The sequence below is a fragment of the Heliangelus exortis genome, chromosome 23, assembly GCF_036169615.1.
Source record: "Heliangelus exortis chromosome 23, bHelExo1.hap1, whole genome shotgun sequence".
In the NCBI taxonomy this organism is placed as follows: domain Eukaryota; kingdom Metazoa; phylum Chordata; class Aves; order Apodiformes; family Trochilidae; genus Heliangelus; species Heliangelus exortis.
Window position 1 is genome coordinate 4606883 of NC_092444.1, and position 19414 is coordinate 4626296.

A 19414-nucleotide genomic window follows, 5' to 3' on the forward strand; every position below is an offset into this window, starting at 1 on the left:
TCTTTTTTCCCCCCCTTTTTTTCCCCCCCTTTTTTCCCCCCCCTTTTTTTCCCCCCCCTTTTTTTCCCCCCTTTTTTCCCCCCCTTTTTTCCCCCCCTTTTTTCCCCCCCTTTTTTCCCCCCCTTTTTTTCCCCCCCTTTTTTTCCCCCCCTTTTTTCCCCCCCTTTTTTCCCCCCCTTTTTTCCCCCCCTATTTTTCCACCCCCTTTTTTCCCCCCCTTTTTCCCCCCCTTTTTTCCCCCCCTATTTTCCCCCCCTTTTTTCCCCCCCTTTTTTCCCCCCCCTTTTTTCCCCCCCTTTTTTCCCCCCCTTTTTTCCCCCCCTTTTTTCCCCCCCTTTTTTCCCCCCCTTTAATTCCCCCCCCTTTTTTCCCCCCCTTTTTTCCCCCCCTTTTTTCCCCCCCTTTTTTCCCCCCCTTTTTTCCCCCCCTTATTTCCCCCCCTTTTTTCCCCCCCTTTTTTCCCCCCCTTTTTTCCCCCCCTTTTTTCCCCCACCCTTTTTTCCCCCCTTTTTTCCCCCCCCTTTTTTCCCCCCCTTTTTTCCCCCCCTTTTTTTCCCCCCCTTTTTTCCCCCCCTTTTTTCCCCCCCTTTTTTCCCCCCCTTTTTTCCCCCCCTTTTTTCCCCCCCTTTTTTCCCCCCCTTTTTTTCCCCCTTTTTTCCCCCCTTTTTTCCCCCCTTTTTTCCCCCCTTTTTTTCCCCCTTTTTTTCCCCCTTTTTTTCCCCCTTTTTTTCCCCCTTTTTTTCCCCCTTTTTTTCCCCCTTTTTTTCCCCCTTTTTTTCCCCCTTTTTTTCCCCCTTTTTTTCCCCCTTTTTTTCCCCCTTTTTTTCCCCCTTTTTTTCCCCCTTTTTTTCCCCCTTTTTTTCCCCCTTTTTTTCCCCCTTTTTTTCCCCCTTTTTTTCCCCCTTTTTTTCCCCCTTTTTTTCCCCCTTTTTTTCCCCCTTTTTTTCCCCCTTTTTTTCCCCCTTTTTTTCCCCCTTTTTTTCCCCCTTTTTTTCCCCCTTTTTTTCCCCCTTTTTTTCCCCCTTTTTTTCCCCCTTTAACCTTTCTCCCTTGTCCCCTTTCTCCCCTTTAACCTCTTCCCCCGTCCCCTTTTCCCCCGTCCCCTTTTCCCCCCGTCCCCTTTTCCCCCCGTCCCCTTTTCCCCCGTCCCCTTTTCCCCCGTCCCCTTTTCCCCCGTCCCCTTTCCCACTGTCACCTATTCCCACTTTGCAGGTGGTTTCATCCCAACATCAGTGGGATAGAAGCAGAGAAGCTCCTCCTGACCAGAGGTGTCCATGGCAGCTTCCTGGCTCGACCCAGCAAGAGCAACCCAGGAGATTTCACCCTCTCTGTCAGGTAAACTGAGGCAGGGAGGGGAGGAAGGGGCTGTCCCCAAGCCTGCCCAGAGGTGACCTCCCTGGGGTCAAGATTCCTCCCTGGGTTTCTTGCTCCCTGTGGGCATCCCAATCCCTGTTGTGCCAGGGTTGGTTTGGAGGTGTTTCCAGAGAGTTTCTTCTGTCCCATCCTGGTCCAGTTTCAGAGGAATTCCTTGGAATTTGGTTTCTGTGTCTAGAAGGGACCTGAGGAGCCTCCTGGTCCCCGTGTTCCCAGGCATCACCTTCAAAGTGCTCTGGTGTTCTTTGGGAACAAGGCAATTCCAGGAAGGAAAAGCTGCTGGTTTGTTGATGTTTTTTGGGAATTTAGCTCCTTACACCACATTGGAGGAGATGGTAGAACTCCATGAATTTCTCCAAGGAGGTTGAACTGAGCAAAAATTGACCCACTGAGTCCTGGAGAGAAAAGGAAGAGTTTGGGTGGGCTCAGGATGTGAATTTTCCAAGAGATTCATCCAGGAGCATCAACCATCCCTGGGTTTGGAGATGATTTTGACAGCCTGGATGGAGCCTTTCCACCTGGCAGAGCCCTGACCCTGAGCAGTCCCACCCTGGGCTCCTCACCCAACACAGGGAAAGGGGAAAAGTCCTTTTTATTTTATTTTTTTTTTTGCTGGGTTGGGAGGGTTTGGGTCTTGATTTAGCTCCTTGGTCATCTTGCTACTGGAATGAGAGGCAGGAAGTGCTTTTAATGAGCATGGAAAGTCAGCTGGGCCACAGAGAGCTGTGAGTGGCAGAAAAAAGGTGGGGGGGGAGTTGTGAGGGGGTTTTTTTGGTGTGAATTTGATGGCTTTTCATCTCCCTTTGAGTCCCTTGGTGAAGCGAAGCACTGGCAGCAGCTGCAGGGTGCAGGGAGGTGCAGGGCCTGGCTGTGTCCTGATGTGGGAAGAGATCCAGAGAGCTGCACAATTCCCATGAAGGAACAAGGGAATTGTCACACTGGGGTTACTGGGGCCAGCCCAGGGGTCTGCAGGGTTCCCTTCCCTGTGCTTTGGTCCTTTCCATTCCTGCTCCCCTTTTCCAGCAGGTGTTGGGATCAAATTTTGGCTTCCCATGGAACAGCTACAGTGCCCAGAGCACTTTCATTATTGCTCTTGTGCCTTTACCCTTCTCTGCAGGAAATGTTCAATACCAGTAACTAAAGCAAAGCTTTGAGATGTCCAGGGAAACCCCTTAAATGCAGCAGCAGAGGTGATGTGCTGAGCTTTGAAGCATCCTGGCTTGAAAACAAAAAATTAATTCTTTCATTGCCTTCGACCTCTGAGTCCTTCCTGGCTCATCCCAGCTTTATTCCATGCCTTGAGGCAAGGTTTATCCTAAAGTTTTGAGGATGGAGGATTTGGTGGGACAGTTTCTGGTCAGCCAGACCAGTGTTGTTTGGGCTTCCTCTGGGCTCTTTTTCCACTGATGGTGGCTCCAAAACTTGGGCACCAGCTCTGATCTCATAGGGCTGAGTCATTTTGTGTGCTTTGAGAGCTAAAAACCTTGGCAGCTGTTTTCCCTCTCTGCTTTTCCCCTTTCCCTGTTAGATTAGAGACCCAAAGATGGATCAATGTGGTGTTATTCTCACCTAGAGCTGTGGTTTGAGAGAGTTTGTTGGGTTTTTTTTTTATTTATTTTATCTCTGATCTGGACAGGTCTGTCTATTTTTGTCCTTCCTGAGAAATCAAAGGTTTTCAGAGGAAACCATAGAAATACCTTTGAAAAAGTTCCTAAAATAGCTTCTCCTACCCAAAGTACCTTTAGGAAAATAGTCCAAACCTCTTCCTCTTTCCTTCAACCCTTTTTTCAGCTTCTCCAGGGGTGTTTGAAAGGCAGGGAGGGGAAATGCAGCTCCTGGGGATGCCAGGGAGGATCTGGGATGCAAAGAGAGCAGGCAATGGAATCATAGAATCATAGATCATAGAATCCTAGAATCCTAGGGGTTGGAAGGGACCTGGAAAGATCATCTAGTCCAACCCCCCCTGCCAGAGCAGGGCCCCCTAGAGTACATCCCCTAGGAACGTGTCCAGGTGGGTTTTGAATGTCTCCAGTGAAGGAGACTCCACAACCCCCCTGGGCAGCCTGTTCCAGGGCTCCGTCACCCTTACAGTAAAAAAATTTTTTCTGATATTCAACTTGAACCTCCTATGCTCCAATTTACACCCATTACCCCTTGTCCTATCACTGGTCACCACTGAGAAAAGCCTAACTCCATCTCCCTGACACTCACCCCTTACATATTTGAAAACATTGATGAGGTCACCCCTCAGTCTCCTTTTCTCCAAACTAAAGAGCCCCAGCTCCCTCAGCCTTTCCTCATAAGGGAGATGTTCCACTCCCTTAATCATCTCAGTAGCTCTGTGCTGGACTCTTTCAAGCACTTCCCTGTCCTTCTGGAACTGAGGGGCCCAGAACTGGACACAATACTCCAGGTGTGGCCTCACCAATGCAGAATAGAGGGGGAGGAGAACCTCTCTTGACCTACTAACCATGGAGTTTGACCTACTAACTAATGGAGTTTGGGCTGAGCAGCCTGGTGTGGATCCAGCTCTGTGTCCCTGGGACTGAACATTGCAGAGGTGCTGAGAAGGTTTCCAGGAACCTCTGGGGCTGCTTTGCTGCTTCCAGGTTTTACCATTCCAGCAACAGGTCTTCAAAGGGCTTGGTTTGGGGTTTTTTTCAGCTCTTAAGAGGCAAGCCACATGATACTGAACAGATTCTGTCTGTCCTGGTCTTAAAATAATCAGCAAATCTGGGGAGCACATCCCCAGGGATGAAGAAAAAGGGGCTGGCAAATTCAGCTCAAGTCTAAAGGGTGATGGAGACTTATTTTGAGTTATTTTGTAGTAAAACCCACTGGTTTTGCTCTCTGCTTCCTCCCCCAGACACTGAGAGCATCCCTGGGTTATGTTCCTCTGGATCTGTAGGTTCTGAGTGCCAAAGGGCTCCAACTCTTCATCATTTTTTTTGGAGTGGCTCCCAAAACCTGCACTGACTGGGACTGTTTGGAGGAATCCCCCAATTTCTGAAGCCCCTGGAAGAAGTGTCCCCCCCATCCTTCAGGCCTTTCCTGGCCCCGTGTGTTTTCAGAAGCCCAAAATTCTTTCAGAGGGAAAACTTCACTTCTGGAGGAAGTAAACAGCTTCTTAGAGAGTGTAAGAAATCTTGAACAAAAGGAAAAAGCATCTTTGAAAGTTTGCCTAAGTGGTGTTTGGCCTGTGGCCAGGATGGAGATGGAAATGATGGGAATGCCAAGAGCCAGGCTGGGAATCCTGGAGCAGGATTTGAAAGCCACACTGGGTCTCCAGGACTGGCTGCTTGGCTGGTTCTGCTGGGCTGTACTGGTGGATAACTGAGTTTTCTCTGAGTTCCCAAACTATCCTTTAATTAAAAGAAAACCTTCAGTCAAGTTTCTAAACCCTCAGGGAGTTTCTTCTTGGTTTTTTCCCCCCAAGAGTTTTTTGGGGTTTTTTTTTGGGGGGGTTGCTTTTTGCAGCTCATCAGAGGGGTGACAACTGTGAGGTTCTGGGCAGGAAAAAGACATGGCCAAGACTTTTGGGGAATGTATTTCTGACCTTTCAAGTAGCTTTTCAGTGGCAAAAAAAAAAAAAAAAAAAAAAAAAGGGGGTCTGCTTGGGGTTTATGAGTCCACCCCTTACTGAATCTGCTCTTTGGTGAAGAAGAGCAGACTGGGTCTATACTGGTGGTCACTGGCAGAGGGAACAGAGGTTCAGTTTGGAATATTTTGGATCAAGAAGTGTGTCCAGCTGAGGAATTGTGATGGGACAGTGCCAAGAAGCTTAGCTCAGAGCAGAGGCATCTCTCACTTGGCTCTGAAGCTGCCCAAAAAAAGTGCCATCTGCTATCAAACAGCACCAGGAGCAGGCACCTGGGGACTCTGGATGTCTCCTCTCTGCTTTATTTCACCTCCCAGCACATCCAGGGTGCAGTTTGGTGGCTTTCCAGCCCAGCTGGGAGCTGCAGAGGTGATGGAAATGGGAAGGAAACAAGGAGGGGGGGGGGGGGGATGCTCAATGCCCTTTGTGTCTCCCGTGACCTTGAGGCTTCATGGGATAAAGAACCCTGGTTTCTCTCCCTGCTTTTCATCCCCCAAGTGCTCAAAGGCCAAGGGGAGGGGATAGATTTGTGAACTGAGCCTTTGTGGGGTTGGGGATGGAGCTTTTAGAGCCTGGGGGCTCCTCATCTGCTGCCTCCTGGGCTGCACAAAGGCTCTGGGTGTCCCAGCTCCATTCAGAGCACTTTGTGTGCCAAATCCTCTGGGAGAGGAGGCTTTGTCCTTGGGAGTGCTTGGCTGGGGTGGGGATTTCACAGCCAGCTTTCATTTCCATGGCCTGAGTTGTGCCTGCCAGGCTTTGGTGGCTCAGCTGAGGTTGGTGGGGAGAGCCTGGGGCTGGGCTGCACTTCAGAGATGTGCCAGGAAGGGTGAGCAGTGTCCCTCCAGGAATTCCCCTTCCCTGGGTGACAGGGGTTTGGCTTCTGCCTCCAGGACACAACCACAAAATCATTCTGAAAATGATCAACCCTAAAACAACCCTAAAAATAAGGTGAATTCTAAAAGCCTGGAGTTTATCCTGATTTTCCCATTTATCCCTCTTCTTGGGCTCTGTCCTGGCTCCAGATGCAGATTTTCACCCCTTGGTCAGGTTTCTGCTGGTTTTTTCCTGCTGTGAATGTGGGGGGGTGGCTGTGGGTGCTGTCTCTGGGTGGGTGCTGACACTGGGCATCCCTTCCATGCCAGCTGAAGCATCCCAAAAAGTGGTGGAGGGACACAGAGTGGCCATGCCAGGCCCCTGATTGCTTCTGAGAGCTCCTTCTGAGGCTGCTGTGCTTCTCTTAGAGCTCTCTCAGTCCTTCACCAGTCACCCCAAAATCCTGCAGATGCCCAGCACCAGGCTCACAGCATCCCATCTCCTCTGCCTGCTGGAGAAGAAGTTGCTGCCAGGTGAACAGAGCCCTCCCAGGTGGATTCCCATCCATTCCTGCCTCAGGGGAGTCTTCCAGAGGAGGCTCCAGCCCAGGAAAATCGAGCAGGAGATGATTTTGTGGAGCTGGAGCCAGATGCACAACCCCATCCAGGGGTCTGGTCTGCAGACAGACAGAGAAATGGGGACAGCCCCACTGCTGAGAGCCTTTGCTGGGGTCCAGCTCTTCATTTAACCTTCTTTCATTCCCCCCCATCCCCAAAAAAGGGGTCTCTGGCTGATCTGGCACCCCTGCATCCCACGGTTGCCTTGGTAACAAATGGAGATGCTGGGAGCACCATAAAAAAGGAGACATTTGCCCAGCTCATCCATCAAGCTTCCAGCCACCTCTCCCCAGCTCAGGGTCTTTAAAATGCAGCTGATCTGCATCTCTGGGCTTAGGGTGGCCTGAGGAAGGAGGTTGGGGGTGGCCAGGGTGACAGCAGGGGGGCTTGGGACAGGCACCCAACCAGCCTGGAGGGAACCCCTGGGGAAGGGGAAGCATCAGTGCTGTCAGCACAGTTTATAGGGGTTGCAAATCTTAAGCAATTTTATTGGTTTGGGTGATTTTGTTGTTGGTTTTGTGTTTGGTTTGTTTTTAAACTCCTTGGGTGATCCAAGTGCCCCTGTGCACTTCTAAAGCAGGGAGAGCTCAGAGCCTCCTCCAGCTAAGGGGGTAAGGAGTGTAGGGAACAGAAGGGAGGGAGAAGAGGAATTATTCACCTCCTGTGTGACTTTCCCTGGAAAGCAGAAAGCTGAGAGCTTGCAAGATCCAGGGTCACTCCTTGATGAGTAACTTTTTAGGAGCATCCATCCCTTCTCCTGCTGGAGGGGAGCAGCTGGAGGGAACCCCTGGGGAAGGGGAAGCATCAGTGCTGTCAGCACAGTTTACAGGGGTTGCAAACAAATTTTAAGCAATTTTATTTGTTTGGGTGATTTTGTTCTTTAGCAATTATATTGGTTTGGGTGATTTTCTTGTTGGTTTGGTTTGGGGTTTTTTTTTTTAAACTCCTTGGATGATCCAAGTGCCCCTGTGCACTTCTAAAGCAGGGAGAGCTCAGAGCCTCCCCCAGCTAAGGGGGTAAGGAGTGTAGGGAACAGAAGGGAGGGGGGAAGAGGAATTATTCACCTTCTGTGTGACTTTCCCTGGAAAGCAGAAAGCTGGGAGCTTGCAAGATCCAGGGTCACTCCTTGATGAGTAACCTTTTAGGAGCATCCATCCCTTCTCCTGCTGGAGAGGAGCAGCTGGGGAGTGCATGGGGCAGTCTGGAGAGGCAGGTGATGGTCAGGAGGGACCTGGGCACAGTGCTGGGGTCCCTTTTTTTCATTCTCAGAGCCTTCTTTGCCTCCCTGCCCCAGGAGGAACGACGAGGTGACACACATCAAGATCCAGAACACGGGGGATTACTACGACCTCTACGGAGGGGAGAAGTTTGCCACCCTGGCAGAGCTGGTCCAGTACTACACTGAGCAGCACGGGCTGCTGAGGGAGAAGAACAGCAATGTCATTGAGCTCAAATATCCCCTCAACTGCCAGGATCCCACCTCGGAGAGGTAAGGTCGCTCAGCCCACCTCTCCCAGCATCTCTGGCTGATGCTGATGCTGCCACCCTACAGCTCTTTCATAGAATCCTAGAATCCTAGGGGTTGGAAGGGACCTGGAAAGATCATCTAGTCCAACCCCCCCTGCCAGAGCAGGGCCCCCTAGAGTACATCCCCTAGGAACGTGTCCAGGTGGGTTTTGAATGTCTCCAGTGAAGGAGACTCCACAACCCCCCTGGGCAGCCTGTTCCAGGGCTCTGTCACCCTTACAGTAAAAAAATTTTTTCTGATATTCAACTTGAACCTCCTATGCTCCAATTTACACCCATTACCCCTTGTCCTATCACTGGTCACCACTGAGAAAAGCCTAACTCCATCTCCCTGACACTCACCCCTTACATATTTGAAAACATTGATGAGGTCACCCCTCAGTCTCCTTTTCTCCAAACTAAAGAGACCCAGCTCCCTCAGCCTTTCCTCATAAGGGAGATGTTCCACTCCCTTAATCATCTCAGTAGCTCTGCGCTGGACTCTTTCAAGCACTTCCCTGTCCTTCTTGAACTGAGGGGCCCAGAACTGGACACAATACTCCAGGTGTGGCCTCACCAATGCAGAATAGAGGGGGAGGGATTTGGGTGGGATTTCCCTTTTGTGACCCAAAAGCTGCGTGGGTGACACCAGAGCTTGGTCAACTGAAAGGGCTTTTCCAAGCAAATCCCTGGTTTCTGTCTCTGGGATGTGTTTCCCTCCCTAATCTGGGTGCAGGTGTGAGCAGAAGCTGCCTGGGGAATGTTTGCTGGGTGTCTGTGTGTGTCCTGAAGAGCTTCCTCTGGCTGTCAGGCAGCTGGGAATGAAGAATCATGGAATAGTTTGTGTTGGAAGGGACCTTTAGGGCAAACTCTGGTGTGGGTGCAGTCCCAACCTGAGCAGGGACATCTCCAGCTCCACCAGGTTGCTCAGAGCCCCTTCCACCCCCAAGGCTCCTGCAGGTGAACCTCAGCTTTGGTTTTAAAGGAAACAAAACCACCTCCAAGTGACCTTCCTGCCTGCAGAGCACTGGGTAGAAATACCCCAAGAGAAGCCTTCCCCCAGCAATCCCAGTCCCTCACCACTCTTACCCCAGTAGCCATCACCTCACAGGGGCTGGGACCTTCCCTGCTTGCCATGGGCCAGCTCAGGAGGTTTCCAGCAGCTGATCAGTGACTTTCTTTCCACTCCTTCCCCTGTGACATCCCAGTGATCCCTTTTTTCCTGTCCCTCCCTGGGATCAGAGGCAGCAGCTGATGGGGTGGTTGGAAAGGAGAAGATTTGTGGGTGCCCAAGGAGGCCCCGAATTAACTGGAACAGCCTGGGAGAAGAGAAGTTGGGACTGGTTTTGGTTCCTGAGATGGAGTAGAGGTTTTTCCTCCCTTTGGGAAGTCCCTCCAGCCCATTGGAAGGTTGCCAGGGAGGTTTCTTTGCTGGCAGGGTGGCCCTGGAGAAGTGGAAACCCCCTCCAGCTGGGCTGCCCCATCACCTCCCCCCAAGGAAACTCTGACCTGGCAGGGGAGATTCCTGCTCCTGCCACACATCTGGTGCTACCAGGGTGGAGGGAGAGAAAAAGAGCCCAAGTCCTCTAAATAGGTGACCTGAGGATGGGGTTGGGACAGGGTGGGATGTGGCAGGGGAGCAGCAGGTCCAGGAGTTGGGAGAGGGAGGGCTGAGTGTTGGCAGCTGCTGTTCTATAAACTCCATCCCCTGGGCTGAAGTTGCTGAGATGTGATGTGAGGCCACTGCAGCTCCTCTGGGAAGTTATTTTCAGCCTCTCTGGATTCCTGGCAGCTTGGCTGGAAGGCCAGGAGCCAACATCTTCAAAGTGGAACCTGTGGCATCTGCCCAGAGCCACTGCTGGGTGTTGATGGAGCACGGGGGCTCTGAGGAAATAATCAAAAAAAAATCTCTGCTTCACTCCAAAGTCTTCCTGATCTCTGGGGAGGGCTTCCTTGTCTTCTCTGAGGGGAGGGGAGATGTTTGCTGAGCTGCCAGGGAGGAGCAGATTGTTGGTTGCTTGACCCCAAGGTGTTGTGGCAAAGCTGCTACAGGTTTCTGACTTCTGGTGGAGTCACCAGCCCTAGAGATGAAAAAAACCCAAAAAAGATGGAGATGTAGCACATCAGGACATCCTCCAGTGGGCATGGTGGGGTTTTTCTGGATTGATGGCTGGACCTGGTGGTCTCAGAGGTCTTTTTGAACCATGATTCTAGGATTCCAACCCAGGTGGTTCTGTTCTCCCCCAGCCAGACCTCAGCTGAGGTTTGGAAACCCCTTGGGCTTCCAAAAATCCTTCCCAAACTGTGTCAAAGAATTTTGTTCCTGCTCATTTCTGCTGCTGAGTGCAACCTGCTGCCTCCCAACGTGATTTTTTTTGTTTGTTTATTTGTTTTCTCCCATGGGAAAAATGAAAGGAAAAAGCCAACCACCCTTGAGTAAGAACTGCCAGAAATTGGGTTCCTTCCAGCATGGTCACAGCCCTGTCCCCAGGTCACTGTGTTTGTCACCCAGCACGTGGCACTTCCATCCTCTGCTGCTGTTTCCCATGTGGCTGGGGAGGGACTGAGCAAAGCCTTGGGCCAAGGCATTGATGTGACATTGCCAAGTCCCTGGGGACTGCTGCTAAAATAACTCAGGCCTGGGGCATGCCAGGGGCTTGGGAGCCTGGAAATGGGTTTCCCATCCACACCATCCCCAGGGCACCACTGACCTTGCTCTCTCCTGATGCTCCCCAAGGTGGTACCACGGGCACCTGACTGGCAAGGAGGCAGAGAAGCTCCTGACAGAGAAGGGGAAGCCAGGGAGCTTCCTGGTGAGAGAGAGCCAGAGCAAACCAGGAGATTTTGTGCTCTCAGTGCTGACAAACGAGGAGAAGATGGAGACGGGGGATCGGAAACCTCACGTCACCCACGTCATGATCCATTACCAGGTGGGAAATGGGACATTCCTGCCCTCCTCCCCCTGCCTTTGGGTTGGGTTGGGGCCAGGTGGGAAATGGGACATTCCTGCCCTCCTCCCCCTGCCTTTCGGTTGGGTTGGGGCCAACTGGGGGCCCTGTGCTCAGGTCTGACCGTGCTTCTTCTCCCCCAGCCCGATGGGAAGTATGATGTGGGAGGAGGAGAGAGGTTTGACACGCTCACTGACCTGGTGGAGCACTATAAGAAAAACCCCATGGTGGAGAAATCTGGAGCTGTGGTTCACCTGAAGCAGGTAAGAGCTCCTCCAGCACACATTTCTTGCTTCCTTGTCCACATCTGCTCTTTGACAGCTCCGTGAGCCAGAGCATCCTCCTGGCTCCTTGGCGTCCTTGCCCAGGGTCACACTTGTCACCCTGGCCCCACAGTGAAGACTTCAGGAGTGGACCCAGCTCCTGCCAGCACCCTCAGGGATTCAGGAAGTGTTTTTTGTAAGGATGAAAGTTCTCTGTCTTTCTGTTCTTGAAAGGGATTTTTTTTTTCTGCCTTTCAGCCCTTCAATGCCACGCGCATCAACGCGGCCAACATTGAAAACAGAGTGAAGGAGCTGAACAAAATGGCAGATCCGAGTGAGAAGGCCAAGCAAGGGTTCTGGGAAGAGTTTGAGGTACAGGATTCTCCTGGGCTCTGTCTCAAGAACATCCCATCTGCATGGCTGTGTCATGGCTGGCCAGCAACAGGGACCTCTTCTTAAACGGGGGAGTCGCCATCCCCCAAAGCCACATGGACCTGGTTCTTGAGGCCATGGCTTAGGAGTTGCCTGTGGTGTTAATCAAAGGTTGGACTGGATGAGCTTGGAGGTCTCTTCCAACCTGAACATCCCATAATTCTCAACACTGTTGCTCTTTCCCTGTTTTCTGTATTCAGCTGAGTTTCTCCCTGGTCCTTTTTTCATTGCTTTTTCTCCGAGGCAGTTTCTCCTTCCCTGGAACTGCTTTACCTGTTCTTCCCTGCAGGGATTTCTCTCTCACCAAGCTGCTTCTTGGCTCCTTTTCCCTTCCTGCCAGCTCTCCCTCCGCTCTTCTGGGCAGCAAGAAGACAAGGGTTCTGTCAGAAGAGCCCTTCCTTTGCCTCCAACTCTCCTCACCTGCCCAGAACATTTTGTTCTTGTCTGCTCTGCTCCACAGATGCTGCAGCAGCAGGAGTGCAAACTCCTCTACCCCAGGAAGGAGGGACAACGACCAGAGAACAAGGCAAAGAATCGCTACAAGAACATCCTGCCCTGTAAGGAGACACTCGGGCTTGGGTTGGCTTGGGTTGCCTTGGCTTGGCTTGGGTTGGGTGGGGTTGCCTTGCCTTGGGTTGTTTGGGGTTTTTACACCAGAATTTCTGGGGCTAGTTAACCCTGCAGAGCTTTCTGATCTGCAAGAACATCCTGCCCTGTAAGAAGACACTCAGGCTGGCCTGGGTAGGCCTGGGTAGGCCTGGGTAGGCCTGGGTAGGCCTGGGTAGGCCTGGCTTGGCCTGGGTAGGCCTGGCTTGGCCTGGGTAGGCCTGGGTAGGCCTGGCTTGGCCTGGGTAGGCCTGGGTAGGCCTGGGTAGGCCTGGGTAGGCCTGGGTAGGCCTGGCTTGGCCTGGCTTGGCCTGGCTTGGCCTGGCTTGGCCTGGCTTGGCCTGGCTTGGCCTGGCTTGGCCTGGCTTGGCCTGGCTTGGCTTGGCTTGGCTTGCCTGGTCTTGGGTTGCTTTGGGTTGCCTTGTCTTGGGGTGGCTTGTCTTGGGTTGTTCGGGTTTTTTCACCCCAATTTCTGGGGCTAATTAAACTGCAGAGCTTTCTGATCCCAGTTGAGTTGGGAAGAGGAGTGCACTTGGATCAGCCCCGTTAATCCAGGGCTTTCTCCATCCCCTTTTTAACCCCTCCTGCCTGGCCAACACTGGGTTAACCCCTCTGCTCTGTGCCTGGAGACAAACCCGCTGCAGAGCTCGGGGTTCTGGGGTTTCTCTCCTCATTCTGGGCTCTCTTCCCCTGCAGTTGACACCACTCGGGTGACACTCCGGGACACAGACCAGAGCGTGCCGGGCTCTGACTACATCAACGCCAACTACATCAAGGTGCTTGGGGAGGGCACCTGGGGACTGTCCCCAACCTACTGCTCGTCTGCTGGGCACGGGCTCAAGTTGTGCCAGGGGAGGTTTAGGTTGGACATTAGAAAGAATTTCTTTCTGGAGAGGGTGATCAGGCATTGGAATGGGCTGCCCAGGGAAGGGATGGATTCTCCATCCCTGGAGATATTTCCAAAGAGCCTGGATGTGGCACTCAGTGCCATGGGCTGGGAACCACGGGGGGAGTGGAGCAAGGGTTGGACTTGATGAGCTCTGAGGTCCCTTCCAACCCAGCCAATTCTATGATTCTGTCATTTTATGATTCTCTGATTCTGCCTGGGCAATGCCATCGGGAGGCAATGGGATGGCAAGAGCAAGGGTTTTCCCCGGATCCAGGCCAAACCTTGGGTTTTCCGACTGTATCCCAAAGGATCTCCTGGTTCTGCCGTGTTCTGTTCGCTCCTGTTTTGGAGTTTGTCTCAGTCCCTTCTTTTTATTGCCTGTGCTGGAGGTCCTGGGGGATTGACTTGGGCTCCCTGTCATTGACCACTATCTCTGAGGTCAAATTATAGCTATAGCTATAGCTATATATCTATATCTATATCTATATTTATATAATATTACATATTATACATTATATTTATATTATAAATAAATATATATACATATAAATTATATGAATATATAACTATATAAATTATATAAATATAAAAAGTATATATAAAATATATGAAAAATATATTTTATATTTATATAAAATATATATTATATATTATATATTATGTATTATATATTATATATTATATATTATATATTATATATTATATATTATATATTATATATTATATATTATATATTATATATTATGTATTATGTATTATGTATTATGTATTATATATTATATATTTATTTTATATATTATTTATATAAATAGTTATATATTATAGTATATTATAATATATAATTATATAATTATTTCCAGCACTGCTGCTCTAGGCACTTAAGCACCAGTCTTTGGTCTGAGAAGCCTTGGAGGATTTTTTATTATTTTTTATTAATTTTTTTTATTTTTATTGTTTTTTTTTTTTACTATTTTATTATTTTTATTATTTTATTTTGTATTATTTTATTACCTTTTAATTTTATTCTTCTTATTATTTTTATTTCGGTTTATTTTTTATTATTTTTATTATTTTAATCATTATTTTCGTTTTATTTCAAAATTGTTTTTGTTATTTTATTTTTATTATTTTATTTTATTTTTATTATTTTATTTCTTCTCTCCCTTTCTCCCCAGAGCATCCCAGAAGATGGCAGGAACTGGGAGCACTGCAAGACCTACATCGCCACCCAGGGCTGCCTGCAGACAACAGTCAACGACTTCTGGGCCATGGTGCACCAGGAGAACAGTCACATCGTTGTCATGACAACCAAGGAGGTGGAGCGGGGCAGGGTGAGGCTGCAGTCCCAGGCCTCAAAGTCACCAAGGAGCTTCCATTTCCCCTCTGTCCCTTCAGTCCCTGGAGGAAAAGTTCCGCTTTGCCCTGCTCCCCCGTCACCGTCCCTGCGGTGTCCCCAAATGTCCCTTTGGGGACCTCGGGGGGGGCTGCAGGGGAGCTTGTCCCAGCCAAGTGGAGAGACGGGGGGACACGATGGATGTGACAGGGACAAGAGGAGCTGTGACACCTCTCTGGGTGTTCCCTCTTGGGTGCCACCTCCCCGGGTGCCCCCTCCCCTGGCTGCCACCTCCCTGGCTGCCACCTCCCTGGCTGCCACCTCCCCGGGTGCCACCTTCCCCAGGTGCCACCTCCCCCGGGTGCCCCCTCCCCTGGGTGCCCCCTCCCCTGAATGCCACCCCCCTGGGTGCCCCCTCCCCGCGTTCCCCCTCCTCTGGGTGCCCCCTCCCTGGGTGCCCCCTCCCTGGGTGCCACCTCCCTGGGTGCCACCTCCCTTGGGTGCCACCTCCCTTGGGTGCCACCTCCCTTGGGTGCCACCTCCCTGGGTGCCCCCTCCCTGGGTGCCCCCTCCCTGGGTGCCCCCTCCCTGGGTGCCACCTCTCTGCATTCCATGGCGAGTGGGAGCCAAGGAGCAAGAAATCCATGGAAGAGAGGAGCTCCCTGGGGTTGTCCCGTGCAGGGGGGAGGTGAAGGTGCCCCCACCCATCAGCTGCTGGATGGACAGGAGTGGGGGGGAGGCAGCCCCTGGGTGGGGATTTGGCTCAGGAGTGAGAGCCATGGCCCAGAGCATCAGCTCAAGGCTGTGTCCTGGGCAAAGCAGGGAGATGTCCTGAGAGACCTTGTCCTTCATGGGGAAATGTCCCTTGGTGCTCCAGCCCTCTCCTTCCCACCTCTCCCTCTCCTCTCCCCACCTCTCCCTCTCCTCTCCCTCTCCTCTCCCTCTCCTCTCCCTCTCCTCTCCCTCTCCTCTCCCTCTCCTCTCCCTCTCCTCTCCCTCTCCTCTCCCTCTCCTCTCCCTCACCTCTCCCTCACCTCTCCCTCACCTCTCCCTCACCTCTCCCTCACCTCTCCCTCACCTCTCCCTCTCCTCTCCCTCTCCTCTCCCTCTCCTCTCCCTCTCCTCTCCCTCTCCTCTCCCTCTCCTCTCCCTCTCCTCTCCCTCTCCTCTCCTCACCTCTCCCTCTCCTCTCCCCACCTCTCCCACAGGGGTGGGACTGTAGCAGCAGTCAGGGGGGTTCCTCCCACCCTCCCCACTCATGGTTTGCTCCCTGGTCTTGCTGCAGAACAAATGTTTTCGGTACTGGCCAGACAAGGGCTGCACCAAGGACTATGGGGACATCTCTGTGACCAACGTCAGCGAGAGGGAGGCCCAGGGCTACTGCCTCAGGGAGCTGGAGATCCTGCGGGCTGGCCGGGTGAGACCTCTGCCCACCCTCTGCCACCCCCAGGGAGGAGCTCTGCCTCCTCTGCTCGTGGGGGGTTGGGGTTTGTAAGAATTGAGTCGCATGGATTGCTCTGTGTAAGCAGTAATATGGTGGTGGTGGAGACACAGAGCATGGGAGGATGGGGGTTGGAAGGGGATTGTCTGGTTCCTTCTAGATGATCTGGTTCCACCTACACCATCTGGTTCCTTCTCAGTCCATCTAGATGATCTGGTTCCATCTAGACCACCTAGGTCCCACCCAGGGACCATCTAGATCCATCTAGATGGTCTGGTTCCACCTAAACCACCTAGAGAGACCATCTAAGAGACCATCTAGTTCCTTCTTGGTCCATCTGGTTCCAAGGGACCATCTAGATCCATCTAGATTATGTGGTTCCATCTAAACCACCTTGTTCTAAGAGACCATCTGGTTCCTTCTCAGTCCGTCCAAATGATCTGGTTCCATCTAGACCATCTGGTTCCAAGGGACCATCTAGATTTATCTTGATGATCTGGTTCCATCTAAACCACTTCTTTATAAGAGACCATCTAGTTCCTACTCAGTCCATCTAGATAATCTGATTCCATCCAGACCACTTTGTTCCAAAGGGACCATCTAGATCCATCTAGATGATCTGGTTCCACCTAAACCACCTATTTCTAAGAGACCATCGTGTTCCTTCTTGGTCCATCTAGATGATCTGGTTCCATCTAGACCATCTGGTTCCAAGGGACCATCTAGATCCATCTTGGTGAACTGGTTCCAAGGGACCATCTGGTTCTAAGGAACAATCTAGATCCATCTAGAACATCTATTTCTAGGGAACCATTTAGGTCCTTCTAGATCCATCTAGATGATCTGGTTCCATCCAGACCACCTAGTTCTAAGGGACCATCTGGTTCCTTCTCAGTCCATCCAGATGATCTGGTTCCATCTAGACCACCTTGTTCCAAAGGGACCATCTAGATCCATCTAGATGATCTGGTTCTAAGGGACCATCTGGTTCCAAGGGACCATCTAGATCCATTTAGATGATCAGGTTCCATCCAGACCACCTTGTTCTAAGGAACCATCTCGATCCATCTAGATGATCTGGTTCCACCTGAACCACCTATTTCTAAGAGACCATCTAGTTCCTTCTTGGTCCATCTAGATGATCTGGTTCCATCTAGACCACCTGGTTCTAAGAGACCATCTAGATCCATGATCCATCTAGATCCATGATCCAGTTCCATCTAGACCATCTGGTTCTAAGGGACCATCTGGTTCCAACCCTCTACTCAGGCAGGGACAGCACCCACTAGACCAGGTTGCTTCAATTAATGTATATATATAAATACATAAGATTCTATAATTAATTTAATGCTCCTACTGCTTAACTTCTGGGACCCTTTTCCCCATCTCTGACAAAAAGCCAGGCAGGTGAAGGCTCCTGGAAGGGCTTTTCTGACCAGGTGGGGGTTCTCTGCTCCTTGCAGGACGAGTGCCCAAGGCTGGTGAAGCACTATCAGTATTTCAGTTGGCCAGACCACGGGGTGCCCAATGAACCTGGGGGGGTTCTGAGCTTTCTGGACCAAGTGAACCGGGCACAGAGAAGCATCCCAGACACGGGGCCCATCGTGGTGCACTGCAGGTAGGAGCTGGGGGATGTCACAAAAATGTCTGGGTTCCCTTCCTTCCACTCAGGAGGTGGGCAAGGGGGATGTGAGGACACCCAGCCTGCTCCCAGAGCCTTAAAAACTTCAGGGATGGGGCTTCCACCACCTCTCTGGGCAACTTGGGCCAGTGTCTCTCCCCTGACTCATGGTGAAGAACTTCTTCCTAAATTCCAACCTAAATCTCCCCTCCTCTGTTTGGCTGGTAGCAACCATCCCAACCCTGCCCAGGAGGCTGCCAAAGGAGTGATGGAGCTGAGCTGGCTGACTCTGGGGGATGTTTCCTCCCCCAGTGCTTGATTTCCTTCTTTTTCTCTTCTCTTTCCAGTGCTGGGATAGGACGCACGGGCACCATCATAGTGATAGATATCCTGGTGGATATTATCCACAGGCAAGGTGAATAATCCCTCGTGCCTTTCACTGGTTGCTTTGTTCTGACCACTTCTGGGATCACCCAGAAGCTGGGATGGAATCTCCATGTACTGAGGATGGGATCCCCAAGCAGTAGGGATGGATTTCCAAGAACTGGGGATGGGATCTCCAAGCAGTGGGGATGGGATCTCCGAGCAGTAGGAATGGGATCTCCACGTACTGGGAATGAGATCTCCAAGAACTGGGAATGGAATCCAAACAGTGGGGATGGGATCTCCTAGCAATGGGGGTGGAATCCCAAAGCAGTGGGAATGGGATCTCCAAACAGTAGGGATGGGATCTCCAAGCAGTGGGGATGGGATCTCCAAACAGTAGGGATGGGATCCCCAAGCAGTAGGGATGGATCTCCAAGAACTGTGGATGGAATCCCAAAGCAGTAGGGATGGGATCTCCACATACTGGGAATGGGATCTCCAAGCAATGGGGATGGGATCTCCAGGTACTGAGGATGGGATCCCAAAGCAGTAGGGATGGAATCCCAAAGCAGTAGGAATGGGATTTCCAAGAACTGGGAATGGGATCTCCAGGCAGTGGGACCAGTAAGGGTAGAATTCCAGTAGCCCTTCTAGAAAGGAGCCACGAAGTCAAACTAATTCCCCTTCCCCTTGCTCCAAGCAAGTCAGCCCTGCCTCAGCCATTCTCAATCCCCAAAAAAGACCAAACTTTAAGAACCAAACAAATTTTTAAAAGATCTGAAAATCTCCCAGGCAGAAAGATTCACCAAATCCCTTCCCTGCAATTCAGCAAGATCCTGCTGAAAGCTTCCAACGTTGTCATGTGGGTTTTTCTCAACATTTTCATAAGAGAACTGGTTTGGTTTTTGATTTTATTTTTTTTTTCACCCTGACTCCCCCTGCCTAACCCCTGACCTTGTGGCTCTGGGGCAGGCTTGGACTGTGACATTGACATCCCCAAAACCATCCAGATGGTCCGGAGGCAGCGCTCGGGCATGGTGCAGACAGAGGCCCAGTACAAGTTTGTGTACATGGCTGTCCAGCAGTACATTGAGGTGGAGCAGAAGAGGTTGGAAGAAGAACAGGTGAGTCCTGGTTGGGTTTGAAGTGAAAAAAAAAAATAAAAATTAAAAAAAATGAGCAGAACTTCCACCTTTTCCCTTCTGCCGCCCTGGATGCTTTGGGAATGAACCCACACCTGCTGCTCCCTTTTCAGGCTTCCTGTTGGGAAGGGGGGTTTATTCTCTTTGCTTTCTCTTTGCTTTCTCTTTCAGAGGAATAAAAGGAAAGAGCGAGACTACTTGAATATTGGCTGCTCCCCTCTGGAAAAAGGCAGAGCCAAAGGGCAGCCCCCCTCACCACGGGCCCACTCTGTGTAAGCTGAATGTTCTTCTGCCAGGCTGAGAACTTCTGCTGCAGCAGAGAGCAAAAGCCCCACGTTTTTCCCCTCCCCAGCCTGCCTCTCCCATCCCTGAAACCTGGGAATGGCTAAAAAGGAGCAGGTGCCCCCAGCACACATCCTGCTGGTGGGATCCCTCCAAGCCCTCCTTGCTTGTGTCCTGCAGAAG

At 51.2% G+C, this 19414-nt stretch overlaps 1 protein-coding gene across 1 annotated transcript in view; it reads left to right on the forward strand.

The window, feature by feature from the left end:
• Positions 1-19414, forward strand: part of LOC139806803 (tyrosine-protein phosphatase non-receptor type 11-like) — a 37453-nt gene that overhangs the window by 15459 nt on the left and 2580 nt on the right. The window contains exons 2-14 of the mRNA XM_071766928.1: positions 1213-1335; positions 7697-7891; positions 10646-10838; positions 11000-11119; positions 11378-11491; positions 12012-12108; positions 12854-12933; positions 14222-14377; positions 15665-15796; positions 17284-17438; positions 17789-17856; positions 18780-18931; positions 19121-19221. Coding sequence (XP_071623029.1) covers positions 1213-1335; positions 7697-7891; positions 10646-10838; positions 11000-11119; positions 11378-11491; positions 12012-12108; positions 12854-12933; positions 14222-14377; positions 15665-15796; positions 17284-17438; positions 17789-17856; positions 18780-18931; positions 19121-19221 — 1686 coding nt within the window. The remainder of the gene's footprint in view (positions 1-1212; positions 1336-7696; positions 7892-10645; positions 10839-10999; positions 11120-11377; positions 11492-12011; positions 12109-12853; positions 12934-14221; positions 14378-15664; positions 15797-17283; positions 17439-17788; positions 17857-18779; positions 18932-19120; positions 19222-19414) is intronic.